The sequence below is a fragment of the Pogoniulus pusillus genome, chromosome 29, assembly GCF_015220805.1.
Source record: "Pogoniulus pusillus isolate bPogPus1 chromosome 29, bPogPus1.pri, whole genome shotgun sequence".
NCBI lineage: Eukaryota > Metazoa > Chordata > Aves > Piciformes > Lybiidae > Pogoniulus > Pogoniulus pusillus.
Window position 1 is genome coordinate 673,911 of NC_087292.1, and position 19,528 is coordinate 693,438.

Genomic DNA, 19,528 nt, shown 5'->3' on the forward strand with positions numbered 1-19,528 from the left:
GTCATGCTGACAGCTCTGGAGTTCCCTGGGTCCTGCTTCCAGCCCTTCTTGCAGGTGGGCATCATTTGCTCCTCCAGTCTGCAGGGGCCTCCCCATCGAGCCAAGAGTGCTGAGGAGTGTTGGGGAGTGGCTTGGGGAGCACTTCCAGCAGCCCTCTCAGTACCCTCCAGTGTAATCCATTTAGAGTCATGGAGTCAGAATCAATAAGGCTGAAAAAGACACCTAAGGTGGAGTCCAACCCATGTCTGTGTGTCTAGGTGGTGCAGCAGGTCTTGTCTGGGTATCACATGCCAGGCTCTGCCATCACTGCCACCTTTACAGGGCAGAAGATGATGCTCAGTCTCAGGATGGAAGCCCAGGAGTATCAGGAACAGGGAAGGTGATGTAGTCTCCCAGGCCATGGAGGTAGCAGGGTTCTGAGTGTGTGATATGCCCTCCTGGCTGGGCACAGGATCTTATGTCCTATCTAGCCAGGCTTGACCCCTCTTGTGCCTGGCCCAGGTTCTTGGACCCAAGTTTTCTCTTTTTTTCTCTTTGACAGTAGTTAGAGGCATGGGACAAGACTTCATGCTGCAGCTGCTGCTAAGGGCCTGACCATCCTGTACTGTATGCATTGGGAATTACAGGGAATTCCTCTGGGAATAAAAACCTCTGCAAACATTGCACAGAGCTGCATCCTTCAAATGCCATCAAATAAATGCCAGGTGAGAGATGGGCACAGCTCAGAGAATAGATCCTGTCCTGCTTGGGTGTGGTACCAGAGTTCAGGATGGGCAGCACTCACCCAGAGCTGAGAGTTGTTTTTACTTCCCAGTCCCCTCCCAAACACCCTGGGAACAGCAAACCCACATGGAGCCGTGCAGGAGAGGCTGTGTGGTGTGAAAGGTTTCTCTTTCGCTGATCCAAGTTGTAGCAAGAGAAGGGACACAGATAGGGGGTATTGAAGTGAACTTGGACCAAGGCAGGACCAGAAGGAGCTGTAGGACCCACCTGCTAAGGACAGAGACTCTAACACCATTTGGTTTTTCCAAATACCTCCGGACTGAAAAGATTTTAGGAGGAGTCAGAGTGAAGAAAGCTGTGATGGTTTGGGTGTACCCTGCCCCCCACACTTTAGAGATACCCAACTAGACTCAGCCAGCTCTGGGAATATAAATGAAGCTATTTATTTACAGCTAGCACAATATACAAGCAGCTATTTACAGTATATACAGTCATAGACAGAAATATACAAGGGAAAAGGTAATACAGAAACACAACTCCCCTCCTAGAAACCTGAGTCCCCAGGAGGGGCTCTCAACCACCCCTGCACATTCCCCCTGCCCCTCTCAGCCTTACCCCAGTCCTAAAGAAGAATAGAGGTTCAGTCAAGAGGTTAAGAAGCAAAGGTGAGTGGAAGGTGAGGTTAGGGAGCTGCAGCTCAGTCAAAAGCCCAAAGCAGAGTGTGACAAAATGGTGAGAGTGTTATCTAATGTTTACATTTCTTGTTCAGCAAGACTCTGAGGGAAGGAGACATCACCACTGTTTTCCTTTCACAGCCTATGATCTAGTTCTGTTCACCAAAACATTCTACCCTGCTTCAAACTAGCACAATCCACCCCTGTCTACTTCACTCAGAGTATTGCTAAGAACTGATCTAATCTAAACCAGTATTTACACTAATGAATATTACAAGTTCAGTTCACGCTTCATTGCGGCTATCTCAGATGTAGGTGATTCAAAAGCTCAGAACAGTTTGTCTCCTCACAGGTGAGACGAGAACAGGGACTCCCAGGTGCCGTTGGGTTCATGCTCATGTACTGTAAATTCTCTCATAGATTCTTTCAGTGTTGGACACCGATGGTACCTAGAACAGAAAACTCCTAACAGCCTGTATTATACTCTCTGAATTTAGACTCTCTCAGCTAAGGTTAGATTTCTCTGTGGCACACACTGGATTTCACCATTCTCCTGCATTACCCAGTAGGTGTGACCAGGACCTTCAGCAGACCCCACCCCTCGGACAGGTTTCCCTTTGCCCAAAGGAGAAAATACCCAAACAGTTTTCCCTAGCAGATTCTTTTCATGTACAACAGGAACTTTATCACCATCTACTGTTTGGACCAAATCTGATTGTGCAGGTCCTGCTCTGTTTACTGAACCTCTACTATTCACCAACCAGGTAGCTTGTGCTGAATGTTGGTCCCAGTTTTTCAGAGTTCCACCCCCCAAGGCCTTTAGGGTGGTTTTCAGCAAACCGTTGCAGCGTTCAATCTTCCCTGCAGCTTGAGCACAGCAGGGTATGTGGTAGATCCACTCAATGCTGTGCTCTTGGGTCCAGGTTTTCACAAGATTGTTCTTGAAATGAGTGCCATTGTCTGACTCGATTCTCTCTGGAGTTCCATGTCTCCACATGATCTGTCTCTCCAAGCCAACAATGGTGTTAGGTGCAGTTGCATGTGGAACTGGATAGGTTTCCAACCATCCAGTGCTGGCCTCTACCGTCGTCAGCACATACTGCTTGCCAGAATGAGATCGAGGTAAAGTGATGTAGTCAATCTGCCAGGCTTCACCATACTTATACTTTGACCATCTCTCACCATACCATAAGGGCTTGATTCGCTTAGCCTGCTTAATAGCAGCACAGATGTCACAGTCATGGATTACTTGGGTGATAGCATCCATGGACAAGTCAATTGACCTATCACGAGCCCATCGGTATGTTCCATCTCTGCCTTGATGTCCAGATGAGTCATGGGCCCACCGAGCTAGGAACAGTTCACCTCGGTGTTTCCAGTCAAGGTCAAGATCAGAGTTGGCATCAACTTGAGCAATCTTAGCAGCTTGGTCTGCCTGCTGGTTGTGTTGGTGTTCCTCAGTGGCTCTGCTCTTAGGCCTGTGTGCATCTACGTGCCACACCTTCACTGGAGTTCTCTCCAGTTGTGCATCAATGTCCTGCCATAGATCAGCACACCAAATAGGCTTTCCTTTCCTCTGCCAACCATTCTTCTTCCAGTCCTTTAGCCAACCCCATAGAGCATTGGCTACCAGCAATGAGTCGGTGTAGAGGTAAAGGATAGGCCAATTCTCACGTTCAGCCACATCAAGAGCAAGTTGGACAGCTTTTACCTCAGCGAACTGACTGGATTCTCCTTCTCCATCTCTCGCTTCCGTAACTCTCCTGGTTGGACTCCACACTGCTGACTTCCATCTTCGCTTGTTCCCAACAAGATGACAGGAACCATCTGTGAACAAAGCATAGTTCTTTTCCTGATCAGAGAGATCACCATAGGGAGGAGCTTCCTCAGCACGAGTTATTTTCTCCTCTGGAGGTTTGGAACAGTCTGTGCCTTCCGGCCAGTTGGTGATCACCTCCACCAGACCAGGTCGGTCAAGATTACCCATTCGTGCTCATTGGGTTATCAAAGCCATCCATTTAGACCAGGTTGCATCTGTGGCATGATGTGGTGATGAACCTTTGCCTTTGAACATCCAGTTGAGAACTGGCAGTCTAGGAGCTAAAAGCAATTGTGACTCAGTTCCAATCACTTCAGAAGCTGCTTTCACTCCTTCATAAGCTGCTAGTATTTCTTTCTCTGTTGCAGTGTAATTTGTCTCTGAACCTCTGTAGCTACGACCCCAGAAACCAAGTGGACGACCACGTGTCTCATTTGGAGCTCTCTGCCAAAGGCTCCAAGTTGGACATTGTCACTGGCAGCCGTGTACAGAATGTTCTTAATGTCCGGACCAGATCGCACAGGTCCCAAGCCCACTGCATGGACTACTTCTCGCTTGATCTGATCAAAGGCTGCTTGTTGGTCAGGTCCCCACTCAAAATTGTTTCTCTTACGAGTCACATCGTGCAGAGGTTTGACAATCTGACTCCAAAATCCCACCACACCTAAGAAGGAGAGAGTGTCCTTCTTACTGGTGGGAACTGCCATGGTGGAGACTTTGTTGATCACATCCTGAGGAATGTAACGGCGACCATCCTGCCACTGCACTTCCAGAAACTGAATTTCTCTGGCAGGTCCTTTGACCTTGTCTCTCTTAATGGCAAAACTGCTTGCAACAGAATGTCAATGATTTTGTTACCTTTCTTGAAGACTTCCTCAGCAGTTTGGCCCCACACAATGATGTCGTCGATGAATTGGATGTGCTCTGGAGCTTTACCTTTCTCCAGTGCATTGTGGATGACTGAGTGACAGATGGTTGAGCTGTGTTTCCACCCCTGAGGCAAACGGTTGAACTGGTACTGGATTCTTCTCCAGGTGAATGCAAACTGAGGCCTGCACTCCTTTGCTATGGGAATAGAGTAGAAAGCATTAGCAATGTCTATGGTAGCATACCATTTAGCCTCCTTCGATTCCAGCTCGTACTGGAGCTCCAGCATGTCCGGCACAGCTGTGCTCATGGGTGGAGTCACCTCGTTGAGGGCACAAAAATCAACTGTCAGTCTCCAGTCTCCATTAGGCTTACACACAGGCCAGATGGGGCAGTTGAAAGGTGAATGAGCTTTCTCGATGACAGCCTGACTCTCCAGTTGACGAATCAGCTGATGAATGGGCAACAAAGAGTCACGGTTAGTTCTGTACTGCCTGTGGTGCACAGTTTGAGTAGCAGTTGGCACTTCCAGATCCTCTATGTGATGATGTCCCACAACTGCAGATTCATCAGAAAGTTCAGGTCTAATGGACAATTTCAATTTACCATCCTCAATCTCTACAGATGCTATTCCAAAAGCCCATTTGTGACCCTTAGGATCTTTGAAACAACCTTGTCTCAAAAAGTCAATTCCCAGAATGCAAGGTGCATCAGGACCAGTTACAGTAGTATGTTTCTTCCACTCTTTACCAGTTAAACTGATCTCAGCCTGTATCTTAGTTAACTCTTGAGATCCACCAGTGATTCCAAAAATAGATATGGACTCTGTCCCTTTGCAATTGGATGGCAACAAAGTACACTGAGCTCCTGTGCCAACTGCAGCCCTGTACTGCCGAGCTTTTGAACTGCCAGGCCACCTAATGAATACATTCCAATAGATTCAGTTCTCTCCACTATCCCTTTCCTCCTCCTGGCTGGAGGCAGGGCACCCCTAATGCTGAACATGGCATGTGGGGTGTACACAGTGATTGGTGGTGTTGTGAGAGAAATTGCAATTGTTGGAATCATTGCAGTTGCTCTGGGGAGCTGAAGAAGTGACAGCTACCTTTCTGGCACAGCTGCCTCTGTTTCTGCCACTCTGCAGTTTCCTGACTCTCTTTGAAAGAGCTGAAGTAGGTTTACCATCTCACTTGTTCATGTTCTCACTGTATCGGTCACGCAGGATTATCCACAGTGACGCAGGTGATTGCTGATGTCTGGGTGGAATTTGTCTCCTCCTGGGCTGGGATTGCCTTGCAGGAGGTGGGCATCTGTTCCTGATGGCAGAAACATGCACCCATTCAGATGATGCAGGGACGGTATCCTTTACCAAATTGGTAATGTTTCTGAGATCCTCCTTCAGTTCTTTCATGCCCTTTCTAATACCATTCTCAATGCTATCTTTAATGTCATTCTTTATCCTTTGCATCTCTGTTGTCATAGTTTGTGTGGCAGATACTATGGCAGAATGTGCCAAGCTGTCACCTACCTGCCTGAGCTGGTCAGTGAATTCACCAACAGTGAAAGACCTTCCATTATCACTCCTTGATAGGAACTTGCTGGCCAAGATGTTAGCATAGGATGAAGGAGCAAGCTTAATCAGCTTCTTCATGAGACCTGTTCCAAGAGGAATGTCATCAGGCTCATGTGTGCCATGATCTGCATAAAGCACTTCCTTCACAGCAAACTCCTTCAGAAGCTTAATTCCCTACTCAATGGTGTTCCACTTCTTAGCAGCCCATGGCAAATCATCTCGGGAAGGATATCTCACAGCCACAGCCAACAGGAGGCAGGTCCACAAACTGACCTTACCAAGAGGACTGGCTGGATATTTGTCCACTCCACTCTCCTTGGTGAGTGGTCCCAGCTGCTTGGCAGACCTCACACTGCAGTATCACAGTATCATCAAGGTTGGAAGAGACCTCACAGATCATCAAGTCCAACCCTTTACCACAGAGCTCAAGGCTAGACCATGGCACCAAGTGCCACGTCCAGCCTTGCCTTGAACAGCTCCAGGGACGGCGACTCCACCACCTCCCCGGGCAGCCCATTCCAGTGTCCAGTGACTCTCTCAGTGAAGAACTTTCTCCTCACCTCAAGCCCAAATTTCCCCTGGCACAGCCTGAGGCTGTGTCCTCTTGTTCTGGTGCTGGCCACCTGAGAGAAGAGAGCAACCTCCTCCTGGCCACAACCACCCCTCAGGTAGTTGTAGACAGCAATAAAGTCTCCCCTGAGCCTCCTCTTCTCCAGGCTAACCAATCCCAGCTCCCTCAGCCTCTCCTCGTAGGGCTGTGCTCAAGGCCTCTCCCCAGCCTCGTCACCCTTCTCTGGACATGCTCAAGCATCTCAGTGTCCCTCCTAAACTGGGGGGCCCAGAACTGAACACAGTACTCAAGGTGTGGTCTAACCAGTGCAGAGTACAGGGCCAGAATGACCTCCCTGCTCCTGCTGGCCACACCATTCCTGATGCAGGCCAGGATGCCACTGGCTCTCTTGGCCATCTGGGCACACTGCTGGCTCATGTTCAGGTGGGTATCAATCAGCACCCCCAGATCCCTTTCTGTTTGGCTGCTCTCCAGCCACTCCGACCCCAGCCTGTATCTCTGCATGGGGTTGCTGTGGCCAAAGTGCAGCACCCTGCACTTGGAGCTATTGAACCCCATCCCCTTGGCCTCTGCCCATCTGTCCAGGCGGTCAAGGTCCTGTTGCAGAGCCCTTCTGCCCTCCAACCCAGCCACATCTGCCCCCAGCTTGGTGTCATCTGCAAACTTGCTGATGACTGACTCCATGCCCTCACCCAGATCATCTATGAGGATGTTAAAGAGGATGGGGCCCAGCACTGATCCCTGAGGGACACCACTAGTGACAGCTGCCAGCTGGATGTGGCACCATTCACCACCACTCTCTGGGTCCGGCCCTCCAGCCAGTTCCTAACCCAGCACAGAGTGTTGCCATCCAAGCCATGGGCTGACAGCTTAGCCAGCAGTTTGCTGTGGGGGACAGTGTCAAAGGCCTTGCTGAAGTCCAGACAGACCACATCCACAGGCCTCCCCACATCCACCAAGCAGGTCACCTGATCATAGAAGGAGATCAGGTTGGAGAGGCAGGATCTGCCCTTCCTAAACCCATGCTGGCTGGACCTGAGCCCTTTGCCATCCCTTAGGTGCGCTCTTATCACCCCCAAGATAACCTGCTCCATCAGTTTCCCTGGCACTGAGGTCAGGCTGACAGGTCTGTAGTTCCCAGGTTCCTCCATCCCACCCTTCTTGTGGATGGGGATCACGTTGGCCATTTTCCAGTCTCCTGGGACCTCTCTGGTGAGCCAAGGCTGCTGGAAAATGATGGAGAGTGGCTTGGCCAGCTCAGCTGCCAGCTCTCTCAGCACCCTGCGGTGGATCCCATCTGGTCCCATGGACTTGTGGGTGTCCAGGTGGCTCAGCAGGTCCTGAACTAATTCCTCATGAATTTCCAGGGGAACACACTGCTCCCCGACCCTATCCCCCAGTTCAAGAGGCCACTTGCCCTGAACTCCTCCCTCCTCACTGTTGAAAACTGAGGCGAAGAAGTCATTCAGGACCTCAGCCTTTTCTTTGTCATCAGTTGTAATGTTCCCCTCCTGGTCCAGTAAGGAGTGGAGGCTCTTCTTGCCCTTCTTTTTAGAATTGATTAATTTACAAAAGTGCTTTTTATTATCCTTCACAGAAGTGGCAGCCTAAGTTCTAACTGGGCCTTAGCCTCTCTTGTCTCCTACTTGCAGGGCATTGGCACCAATGCTACGGCATCTCACTAGCCAGCTTAAGATTGGCTCACCTGATTCCCTTGAGTATTCCTTCCTAACTTCCCTGACCTCTCTGAGAGGATCGTTGGAGTCCTGGATGTGATCCTCCTCCTTTTCCTCTTGTTGATCTGGTTGTCCCTGGCCTAGAAACAGAACCTTCCTCATAGCACTCTTAAACTCATTGGAACCATCCTCTTTTTTGGCAGCCAACCTCACAGCGCTCTTCTCATCAGAGTACTGCGATCTGAGCATGTTCGCCAGGTCCCAAAGACTAAATGCCTCCTCTTCCTCCTCTTGCTCACCAGAGGTCCCCTCTCTTACATCCTCCTTTGAATCACACTTTGTCAAATGCTGCGTCTTGGCTTTCCCTTTAGCAGGTGCCAAAAAGGCCTGCACAGCAGCAGACTTCGACGTGTCTGCTGGAGGGTTTGAATTATTGAGGGTCTGGCCTGGGGTCTGTGAGTTCAGATCTGCCTTAGAGCTAACAGGATTCTGGTCTACTGGCTGGGGCTGGAGATTCAAACTGACTGAGCTGTTGTTACTAGTATTATCAGTGTTATTAGGAACATTCTGACTTTGAGTGTTTGCCTGTGCTCCTGGGATGCTGCCAGTCCTGCTTTGTTGTCATTCCTGCTAGGAGTGTTGGCAGCGTTCCCAGAATCTGAAGAGGGAGGTGCAGTGACTGTCCCTGAATTTGGCTGGGGAGAAGGTAGTTGTTGTTGAGACACTGTCCCTTTGGCTTTCGAGACAGAGACCTTCCTAGTTCTTACAGGCACTGCATTCGAATGTTTCACACGTAATGCCAGAATTAATAAGAAAATCAAAATTATAAGACATAAAATTACAGCCACCAGACATGCCACAATTTCCCTTGAGTAAAATTCTGAACAAGGGTCTGGCATCTCAGTTCTGGGTTGAATCACCCTCATCAGTGCTCTAGATAAGGCAGTGTTTTGATTGCTTGTAAAATTATTGGCAAATACCCCTGCAATGTTACTGGTAAAATTTTCAGTGACTTTAAAACCAGCATACCCAAGAATGAGATCACCCCAGGACCAGAAAATGCTTGTAACTTTAGCTTTGACCTTCTTAAAAACTACATTAAGCAAGAAAGAACCAATTTGGTCTTTGATCCAATTGTACACAAGAAAACAGCAAACAGGCCACACAAGAGCCCCCACCAAGTAAAATAGCTGCTTCATTAGCTTCATTCTGATTCCCAGAGTTAATTAACAGTCACTCAAATGAATTTGCCCCACGCTGGGGAAAGCCAATAAAATATGTGGTGGTTTGGGTGTTCCCCCCTCCACCCCCCCACTTTAGAGATACCCAACTAGACTCAGCCAGCTCTGGGAATATAAATGAAGCTATTTATTTACAGCTAGCACCATATACAAGCAGCTATTTACAGTATATACAGTCATAGACAGAAATATACAAGGGAAAAGGTAATACAGAACCACAGCTCCCCTCCCAGAAACCTGAGTTCCCAGGAGGGGCTCTCAACCACCCCTGCACCTTCCCCCTGCCCTTCTCAGCCTTACCCCAGTCCTAAAGAAGAACAGAGGTTCAGCCAAGAGGTTAAGAAGCAAAGGTGAGTGGAAGGTGAGGTTAGGGAGCTGCAGCTCAGTCAAAAGCCCAAAGCAGAGTGTGACAAAATGGTGAGAGTGTTATCTAATGTTTACATTTCTTGTTCAGCAAGACTCTGAGGGAAGGAGACATCACCACTGTTTTCCTTTCACAGCCTATGATCTAGTTCTGTTCACCAAAACATTCTACCCTGCTTCAAACTAGCACAAAAGCCATGGAGGTGTCAAGGGAGTGCAGGTGGAAACAGGACAGTGGCAGAGCAGCTCGGCCAGGAAGGCTGCCAGTGCAGGGCTGTCCTCTGCCTGGTGTGTGGGACAGTTGCCTTTAAATGAAGAGCCTGAGCCACGGGCATCTCAGGTGCATCACAGAGAGTGTTGCCAGTAGGTCGAGGGAGGTTCCCTTCCCACCTCTGCTGTGCCATGCTGAGGCCACAGCTGGAGTGTTGTGTTCGGTTCTGGGCTCCTCAGCTCAAGGACAGGGACCTGCTGGAGGGGATACAGCAAAGAGCTACAGGGATGCTGAAGGGACTGAAACATCTCTAATGAAGGGAGGCTGAGAGAATTGGGGCTCTTTAACCTGGAAAGAGCAGCCTGAGGGGGATCTCTTCAATCAGTACTCAGTGGGTGGCTGTCAGGACCAGTAAGGGCTCAAATGGCAGTGGGCCCAAGCTGAACATCAGAAATTCCATCTCAACATGAGAAGGAACTTCTTCAATTTAAGGGTGACAGAGCACTGGGACAGGCTGCCCAGAGAGGTGGTGGAGTCTCCATCTCTGGATCCATTCAAAACCTGCCTGGATTGCTCAAGTGTGACCTGCTTCTAGATGCCCCTGCCTTGGCAGGAGGGTTGGGCTCAGTGATCTCAGCCCCTGCCAGTCTGTGACTCTGCTAAGAGCTGCGTTCAGCCCTTGCCCCTCAGGAAGGGAGGTGTAACAGACCAGCAGGTGAAGGCTGTGGGTTTGCTGGGGCACTGGGCACGTGGCTGGGAGCAGGCAGCTGTCTGGGGGACAGAGCTGATCTGTGCCATCTGCTGGGCATGAGAGAGGCAACCAAGTGGTGAGGGTGAGCCTGTCTGAAGAAGAGCAGCCTGAGAAGGGATCTGATCAGTGGTTACAAATGTCTGAGGGGTGAGTGCAAAGAAGAGGGGGGCAGGCTCTTGTCAGTGGTGCCCTGTGATAGGACAAGGGGCAGTGGACACAAACTGGAGCCCAGGAGGTTCCACCTCAACATGAGGAGAAACTTGTTTGGTGTGAGTGTGCTGGAGGCCTGGAGCAGTCTGCCCAGAGAGGCTGTGGGGTGTCAAGAGCTGCTTGGGTGTGTGCCTGCGACCTGCCCTGGGTGACCCTGCTGTGGCAGGGGCTTTGCACTGGATGATGTCTGGAGGTGCCTTCCACCCCCTGCCATTCTGTGACTCTCTGCTGGTGCTGTGCTCATGGTCTCCCAAACAACCTGATAAAGTTCCCTGCCTCGGGTGCTTTTGAAGAAGTTGTGTTGCTGTCCTGCTCACACTTCTCTCTGGCAGTGGCTGCTTAAAGAATGGGAGGCAAAATACAGGAAAAATGTCTCTGTTTTTGTGGTGTGGAGCAGGGGAGAAGGTGCCTGGTGACTGCTGCAGCCATCAGAGATGCTGGAATAGAAATGGAGTCTGAGGAGTGGGGGACAAGCCTGAAGTTGTGCCAAGCAGAGTGTGTGTGTGAGCCAGCCCCACATGTGCCTTCATGGGGCTGTGCCTGTCCTGATGGACATGATTCACAGCTGGCACAGAGCTTGGCATCTACCTGCAGGTTGTAGGCAGTTTGAAAGGAGAGAAGGAACAGAAGAGAAACCCTTCCGCTGCTCTGTGGTACCTCTGTGGCACTCTCTGCTTTCCTGCTGGCACCACAGAGCTGGTGGGATTAGGAGAGGTGCAGAGGAAGGCAGATGGTCTGAGAGCTGGCCCAGGCTGCCTGCGAGGAGGGGGTTACTGGGCACCTGTACCTGCACTGGACCAAGAGAGCTCGGCAGGGGAAGGCAAACCAGTGAATGGGACAGAGGAGGGGGCAAGGAGATGCTCTTTCATGGTCTCACCTTGAGAAACAGAAGCTTCTTGAGAGGGCAGCATGACTCTGCCTGGCTTTTCCCATTCCTGATTTGCAGTCCCAAATCCAGTGGCACCTGTGGGTTTGGCAGCTGCTACCTGCCACGGTCTGGGTGTGATCCTGCCACTGGAGCTCCCAAGCCATGGTCACCCTGGGCAGGCAAGGAGGCAGAGCTGTGCACCCTGCCCACTGCTGCCCACGGGGTCAGAGCGCTGGCCTGGAGTGGCCTTGGCTGGTGCAGAGCCGCTCAGGGCAGCCTGTCTGGCAGCTGCTGCAGCGAGCGTCCTGCGGCTGAGGCTCCCGGAGCCGTTCGAGCTCCCGAGGAGTGGTCCTGCCGTTGCTGCAGGTGGCCTGCCCGGCGGCCCGGGTGAAGCCCTGGGCAGCCTGATGGCTCCTGGAGCTGGGTGCCTGCAGGCTGCTGCTGCACAGAGTCCCCATGGCTGTGACGTGGACCGTTTGGAAGCAGAGGTGGAGGCTCCCTGCAGCCCAGGACAGTGGCTGCCTGGGGACAGCTCCTGCGTGCTGCAGAGAGGCAGCTGCCAGGCTGCCGTGGAGCCATGGCAGGAGCAGAGGTAAGGCTGGCACTGCCTCCTGAAGCCAGGGTTTGCTGAATCCTCATGGGGGAAGTAGGAAGAGCTCATTTCCTGAGCTCTGACTGCCAATCTGTGCTCTCTGGATGCCAGCAGCTTGCCATGGGCTTGTAGGACCATGGCATGGAGCCTTTTCACCCCAAGATGAACAGAGCAGCCTTGGGTGCAGCAGATTTCTGGGTATGATGGCACCCTGCCTGCAGTCAGTGTGTGGGAGCCTGGTTCATAGAATCTTAGCATGGTTTAGGTTGGAAGGGACCTCACATCTCATTCAGTTCCAATCCCCTGCCATAGGCAGGGACACCTCCCACTAGAACAGGTCCCTCAAGGTCTCATCCAACCTGGCCTTGAACATCTCCCTGGGCAACCTGTCCAAGGCAGGGGATAGAACAGGTTGAAAGCTTGTGGGTAAGAATCAGGGCATGTGGGAAAGGAGATGAAATTGTTGTAGGGGTCTACTATAGACTGCCAGACCAGGAGGAAGATGTTGATGAGGCCTTCTGCAGACAGCTGGAGGTAGCCTCTAGAGCTAACTCCTTGGTGCTCATGGGAGACTTCAACCACCCTGCTGTTTGCTGGGCAGCTCACACAGCCAGGCACAGACAGCCCAAAGGGCTCTTGCAGTGTATCAGTGATAACTTCCGGCTGCAGGTAGTGGAGGAGCCAACAAGGAGAGCTGCGCTGCTGGACCTTGTATTACCTAATCAAGAGGCACTGGATGAGGACATTAAGGTGGGGAACAGCCTTGGGGACAGTGCCCATGACATGGTGGAGTTTAGTATTCTAAAGGGCAGAATCAGAGCAACAAGCAGAATTGCAACCCTGGGCTTCTGCAGAGCTGACTTTGTGCTCTTCAGAGACTGTTTGCAGCAATCCCAAGGGCTAAGGCTCTGGAGGGGAAAGGACCCCAAGAAAGTTGGTTAACTTTCAAAGACCACTTCCTCCAAGCCCAAGCCAAGTGTGTGCCCTTGAGTAAAACATCAGGTAGCTGTGCTAGGAGAGCTGCATGGCTGAGCAAGGAGCTCCTGAAGGAACTCTCAGGGAAGAAAGAAACTTACAGTCCATGGCAGAAGGGATTGGTCACCTGGAAGAACTATAGAGGAGTAGTCAGGGCTTGTAGGAAGGCAACGAGGAAGGCCAAAGCCCTCTTGGAACTGAAGCTGTCAAAGGAAGGAAAACAGAACGAGAAAAGCTGCTTCAAATCCATCAGCAGGAAGAGGAAGCCCAGGGAAGGTGTGGGCAGTGCTGAGCCAGGAGGCAGCCTGAGAGCTGAGGGTGCAGAGAAGGCAGAGCTGCTGAATGCCTTCTGTGCTTCAGTCTTTACACCTGAGGCTGAGCTCCCCTATGGACTGCAGACCCTGGGTGAAGGAGAGGAAGCCTGGAGGAGGGAATGCTCCCCACTGGTCAGTGCAGACTGGGTTAGGATCAGTGACACACATTGAACATTCACAAGTCCCTGGGCCCACCCCAAGGGTGCTGAGAGAACTGCCTGAGGTTATCGCTCTGCCACTCTCCATCGTCTTTGCCAACTCGTGGCAGGCAGGAGAGGTGCCTGAGGGCTGGAGCAGAGCCAATGGCACTGCAGTCTTCAGAAAGGGCAAGAGAGAGGTTCCAGGGGACTACAGACCAGGCAGCCTCACCTCCATCCCTGGAGAAATGATGGAGCAGCTCATTCTGGAGGGCATCTCAAGGCACTTGGGGGAGAAGAAGGTTGTCAGGAGTAGGCAGCATGGATTTACCAAGGGGAAGTCCTGCTTGGCTAACCTGAGAGCATTCTATGATGCCCTAACTGAATGAGTAGACTCAGGGAGAGCAGTGGATGTAGTCTACCTTGACCCTAGCAAGGCCTTTGACACCATCTCCCATGACATCCTGGTGAGCAAGCTCAGGAAGTGTGGGATGGAAGAGCAGGCAGTGAGGTGGGTTAGGGTTACAAGACAGAGTTCAATGGTGCCAGGCCCAGCTGGAGAGCTGTAACCAGTGGAGTCCCCCAGGGATCAGTGCTGGGGCCAGTCCTGTTCAACATCATCAATGACACTGACGAGGGCACAGACAGACAGACAGAGTCTGCTCAGCAAGTTTGCTGAGACAGCTGCAGGCTGTGAGGCCACCCAGAGAGCCCTGGACAGACAGAGCTGGGCACAGAGGAACCAGATGAGGTTCAACAAGGACAAGAGCAGAGTCCTGCACCTGGGGAGGGATAACAGACTGCAGCAGGACAGGCTGGGAGGTGACTGCTGGAGAGCAGCCCCAAGGAGAGGGCCCTGGGGGTGCTGGTGGCTAACAGTTCCCCATGGCACAGCAATGTGCCCTGGTGGCCAAGAGGCCAATGGAATCCTGGGGTGCATTAGGAGGATGTGTCCAGCAGAGCCAGGGAGGTTCTCCTGCCCCTCTGCTCTGCCCTGCTGAGACCTCATCTTGAGCACTGCCTTCAGGTTTGGGCTCCCCAGTTGCAGAGGGACAGGGATCTGCTGGAGAGGGTCCAGTGGAGGGCTACAAGGATGATGAGGGGACAGGAGGGCTTCCTTATGAGGAGAGGCTGAGGGCCCTGGGGCTGCTTAATCTGGAGAAGAGAAGACTGAGAGAGGATTGGATAAGTGTTTATAAGTATCTGAGGGCTGCCAGGAGTGGGGGACAGGCTCTGCTCACTGCTCCCTGGGGTAGGACAAGCAGCAATGGATGGAAGTTGCAGCACAGGAGGTTCCAGCTCAACACAAGAGGGAACTTCTTGCCTGGAAGGGTCCCAGAGCCCTGGCACAGGCTGCCCGGAGAGATCCTGTAGCCTCCTTCTCTGTAGACTTTCAAGGCCTATCTGGATGTGTTCCTGTGTACCCTGAGCTAGGTTGTGTGGTCCTGCTCTGGCAGGGGGCTTGGACTGGATGATCTCTTTGGGTCCCTTCCAAGCCCCAATATCCTGTGAACCTGTGCCAGTGTCTCACCACACTCACTAGAAAGAACTTCTTCCTAATATCCATTTTCAACATCCCCTCTGCCAGTTCAAGCCCATTCTTCCTCATCCTCTCATTACCAGACCTTGCCAGTAGTCCTTCCCCAGCCTTCCTGTAGCCCCCTTCAGGTACTGGAAGGATACTCCAGGCGCTCCTGGAAGCCTTCTCTTCTCCAGGCTGCAGAGGCCAAACTCTCTCAGCCTGTCCTGCTGCAGCCCTCTGAGCATCTCAGTGGCCTCCTCTGGACTGGCTACAACAGTTCCATGTCCTGCTTGTGCTGGGGGCTCCAGAACTGCACACAGGGCTCCAGGAGGGGTCTGAGGGGCAGAGCAAAGGGGCAGAATCCCCTCCCTTGCCCTGCTGGCCACACTGCCCTTGCTGCAACCAGTACATGGTTGCTGTCTGCGCTGCACTCACACTGCAGGCTCATGTTGAGCTTTTCACTAACACAGACCCTCAGGTCCTTTTCCTCAGGGCTGCTCTCAGCCATTCCCCACCCAGCCTGGAGTTGTGCTTGGGACTTCATTGACCCAGGTGCAGGACCTTACACTTGGCCTTGTTGAATGTCATGAGGTTTCCCTGCCCCCCTGCTTCTGCTGCCTGCTTGGTCCAACAGACTGGGCTTTGATGAGCCCATCATGGCAGGGCCTGCACCAGAAGCTCTGGCTGCTGACTGGTGCCAGTGCTCCCTCCTGGACAGAGCAGGATCTCATAAGGCATCCCATGGCAAAGTATTGCCACTGCAGTGTTGTCCTGCTGGCCTGCAGTGCTGCCTGGGAGGTGTGCTGGGGTGGACTTGTCTATGCTTCCACTATGATGGACTTGCCTAGAGGCTGGAGGGGCTGTTGGCAGCCAAGAGGCGATGCAAGAGGAGTAGAAGGATTGCTGACAGCTTGTGGCTGTTTCTCTGAAGCATTCCACTCCGCTGGAGCTGGCACAGGGTGTCCTCAGCACTCACCAGCGAGCCCTTGGCAGCACAAGGCAGACACCACCAGGCAGGTGGTTCCTCCTGGCAGCTTTTTGTGATGCCTTGAGGCTCGAGGTTCCCTACAGGCAGTGGACATGCCAGTGCTGAGCAGGACCTGCCTGGACTCCATAGCCTTGGTTGAGCTATGGGTGCAGACAACAGAGTGGCTAACAGGGAGCTTTGGACATTTGGCTGGTGTGTGGTGGTGGCAATCCTGAGCCGGTTTTGGCACCCTCTGCCCCTCGTGGTTTGCTGGGAATTGCTGCTGCATGCAAGAAGAGGCACTCGGGTCCCTGGGTCTGGCCCTGGGGCTGTCAGGGACAGAGCTGCTTCAGGTGCTCAGCACCACTCCCAGCCCAGTCCTGGGCCAGTCCCATGGGTGAGCTGGGGAAGCCCTCTCCAGCAGGGCAGGTGACAGCACCAGAACTGCTGTTCACCAGGTGGTCTGCCTGGCAGTGGGCAGACCCTTGTAAGACTCAGGGCTACAAGCTGTGGCTGGCAGGGAGCGGTTCACCCTCCCGTTGTACAGGGATGCTGAAGATTTGCTTTCTGCCTGGTATCTACGCTTGGCTTCTGCTCAGTGCAGGCTCTTGGGAGCCTGAGCTTCGTAGCTGATGCAGTGAGTTGTTCCAGCTGATCCCCACCTTGCAGATCTGAGGAATGTGAGGGCTGAAGCTGATCTTTTTGCTCAGTCTGTGGGCTCAGAAGCAGCATCTCCAGTGCTGACTTTCTCCCAGCCCAGGGTAGGTTCCCTTTAACGTCCTGGGTGTGTTTTGGTGACCTGTCGCTGTGCTGCCATGGCCGCTCTGCCCTGTCCCAGGTGGCTGCAGCAGAGTGCTGGCTGTGTGCAGCAGAGGCACCGGTGCAGCCTGCCCAGCTGCTGCCAGGCATGCCAGCAGCCCTGCGTGCTGGTGGTCTTCCTCCTGACCCAGTTTCATCAAAGGCTTCCCTCCAGCCCAAAGCAGAAATCAGAGTGCCCTGCACCTCGAGCAGCCCACGGGGGCTCTGCTGCTCAGCCCTGGGGTGGCCCCTGCAGCTCTGGGCTGTCTGAAGATCCAGGCAGTGCTGGGGTCCGTGGGGCCAAGGCATTGCTGTCAAAAGCACTGACACCTCTGCACCAGGGAAATGGCTTCGGGAGGAACTGTTGCTTCCCAGGCCACTCAGCAGCTGTCCCACAGCCTCCCTTCAAGGAGGTGCCACCTCTGGGCCAGCAGGGACCGAGCCACTGCCAGTGTCTCATGGCACAGCCACAAACACCTGTATGTAGAACCAGCTTTCATCCCTCCTCTGCTGCTGGGCTTGGTCTGCTGCTGCTCCGCCAGCTGTGCCCCTGTGGTGAGCCAGGCTGGAGATGGCTGCAGCTTCCTCTGGGCAGGGCCATGCATGCAGTAAGAGGAGCTAAAGAGGCAGCTGTGGGTGAGGGTTTTGCTGTCCCACCGTGGGGCCAGAGTTCAGGCTGCTCATGCTGCCAGGGCCATGGGCAGAGACCTGTTTGGGCTCCCCAATGGCTGGCTCTCTGCAGTGCCACAAGGGACCAGTGCTGACCATGTCCCTGGCCACTGTCCAGTGGCCCCTGATGTCAGACAGACAGCAGAAGGTGCAGTGGGCTGCCGAGTGTGCTGGGGATGGCAGTTAACAAGCAGAGCAGAAGCTTGTTGCTTTCCCCATCCTTGCCACACACATCTCTTTCTCTCTCCCTTTCTGGTGCTGCTGCAAGGGATATTTCTGGTCCCTACCATGAGTTGTCCCCTGCCAGCCCTGCTGGCCCAGGCTGCTCTGGAGGAGCCGGTGGCGGCTCACCTGCTGCAGCTGGAGCAGCTTCTGCATGCTGTTTTCTGGTGGGGCTGCTGTTGCACTGGGAGGCAGGTGGGTGGCTTTTGGAGTTCAGTGCTGGGAACTCTCAGGAGGCCAAGGCAGAGCCAGAGCGGGCGGAGCAGCTCTGCAGTCCTGGGCTGGAGGGAGCCTCTGCGCCATCAGCTACTGGGAGCAGTGCTGCTTTAGCACCACTCTGCAGCCCTGATGGGGCCTGAGACCCTGCTTCGTGATGCTGGAAGCTGCAGGACACCCTTCATTCCCTCTTCTTGCTGTGCTGGGACAATCCCTGGCTCTGGGCAATGAGCAGCTGGTGGCCTGTGGGCTGTACGGAGTGTGCAAAGGCAGGGCCGTGCCCGGGGGCATTGCAGAGGGACAGACTGCACCTCCACACTGCGCCCACGGGGACTGGAGGGGAGCCCAGAGCACCCTGAGCTGTCCCTTGGGCAGGGAGCAGGGGTCCTCCTTCGAGCTGTGTGCTGGCCATTGGCCATAGTCCCCTTGTGTCAGGGCACGTTGCTGGTGCTGCAGCCGGGTGCTGAGAGCTGTGCCGGGCTGCAGATGCGCTGGAGCTGTCGCTTCAGCGCTGCCTTTCTGTTCTCTCCGCAGCCGCCGAGCTTGAAGGCGTTGAGCTGCTCCCCAATGTCGTCTGCCTGGGAGTGCAAGGCCCAGGACTCCTTTGCCAGCAGCGAGGAGCAGGGGCAGGTGCCCCAGCAGGCGATGGTGACAGACACAGACATGGGTGGCCAGTGCCAGTGCCCAGAGGAGGAGCCCAGTGGGGCTCCCCAGAAGCGGCTGAGCACCCAGAACGGGATGCAGGACAGTGGGGGTGGGGGCACAGGGGTGAAGAAGAAACGGAAGAAAAAGGACCTGGGAGAGCAGGAAGGGGGAGAAAAAGCAGCTGCAGAGGTCAAGCCAAAGAGGAGAAGAGAGCCTAAAGAACCAAAAGAGCCTAAAAAGGCAAAGGAGCCCAAGAAGCCGAAGGAGCCCAAGCAAAGAGAGGTGCCCAAGAAGCCCCGGAAACCTCGGGAACCCAAAACCCCCAAGGAGCCTAAGGAAAAGAAGAGTGGTTCTGAGACTACCCCCAGAGCAAGACCCAAGAAGAGCAGGTGAGTGGTGGTGTGACCATGCCTCTGCCTGGTGTGGACAGGGCTGTGGGCTCATGGGAGCTTGGCTGGGCCTCTGTATTGCAGGAGCCTGATGTGCCGGTTGGGAGGCCAGGGTGAGCTGTGGCCATGCAGAGACAGTGCAGGCAGGGGGCTTCTGGGGATGAGGTGCTGTGAGACCCCAGCTCCCAAAGAGGACTGAAGACTCTGGGTGTCTCCTTGGCCTGGCCTTTGTGCTGAACTTCCTGGAGGGCAGAGGTGCCTCAGGGAGGTGTCAGCAGGACAGCACAGTGCTGTGTGGCCCAGAGGCTGTCATCCCTGTTCTGGGGCCCAGGAGAGTATGTGGAGGGGAACCTGGCCCAGGTCTGTGTGCAAGGGTCCCCACATGCCCCAGGGCCTGCAGTCTGCTTCCTCTGGGCTCAGGGCAGATGGTGGAGCACTTGTCTGCTCCCTTGGGCAGCAGAACCTGTCCCTTGCAGCTGTGGAGCTGTGCTGGCATCCAAGGCTGGCAGTGGGGGGAGGCCTGAGGGCTCCCTTG

The 19,528-nt window shown here is 53.6% G+C and overlaps 1 protein-coding gene across 5 annotated transcripts in view; it reads left to right on the top strand.

Annotated features, from left to right (window-relative positions):
* CHD6 (chromodomain helicase DNA binding protein 6) overlaps positions 1-19,528 on the top strand; it is a 105,793-nt gene that overhangs the window by 38,314 nt on the left and 47,951 nt on the right. For all 5 annotated transcript variants that reach the window (XM_064167961.1, XM_064167967.1, XM_064167963.1 and 2 more), the window contains one exon: positions 18,494-18,993. In XM_064167961.1, coding sequence (XP_064024031.1) covers positions 18,494-18,993 — 500 coding nt within the window. The remainder of the gene's footprint in view (positions 1-18,493; positions 18,994-19,528) is intronic.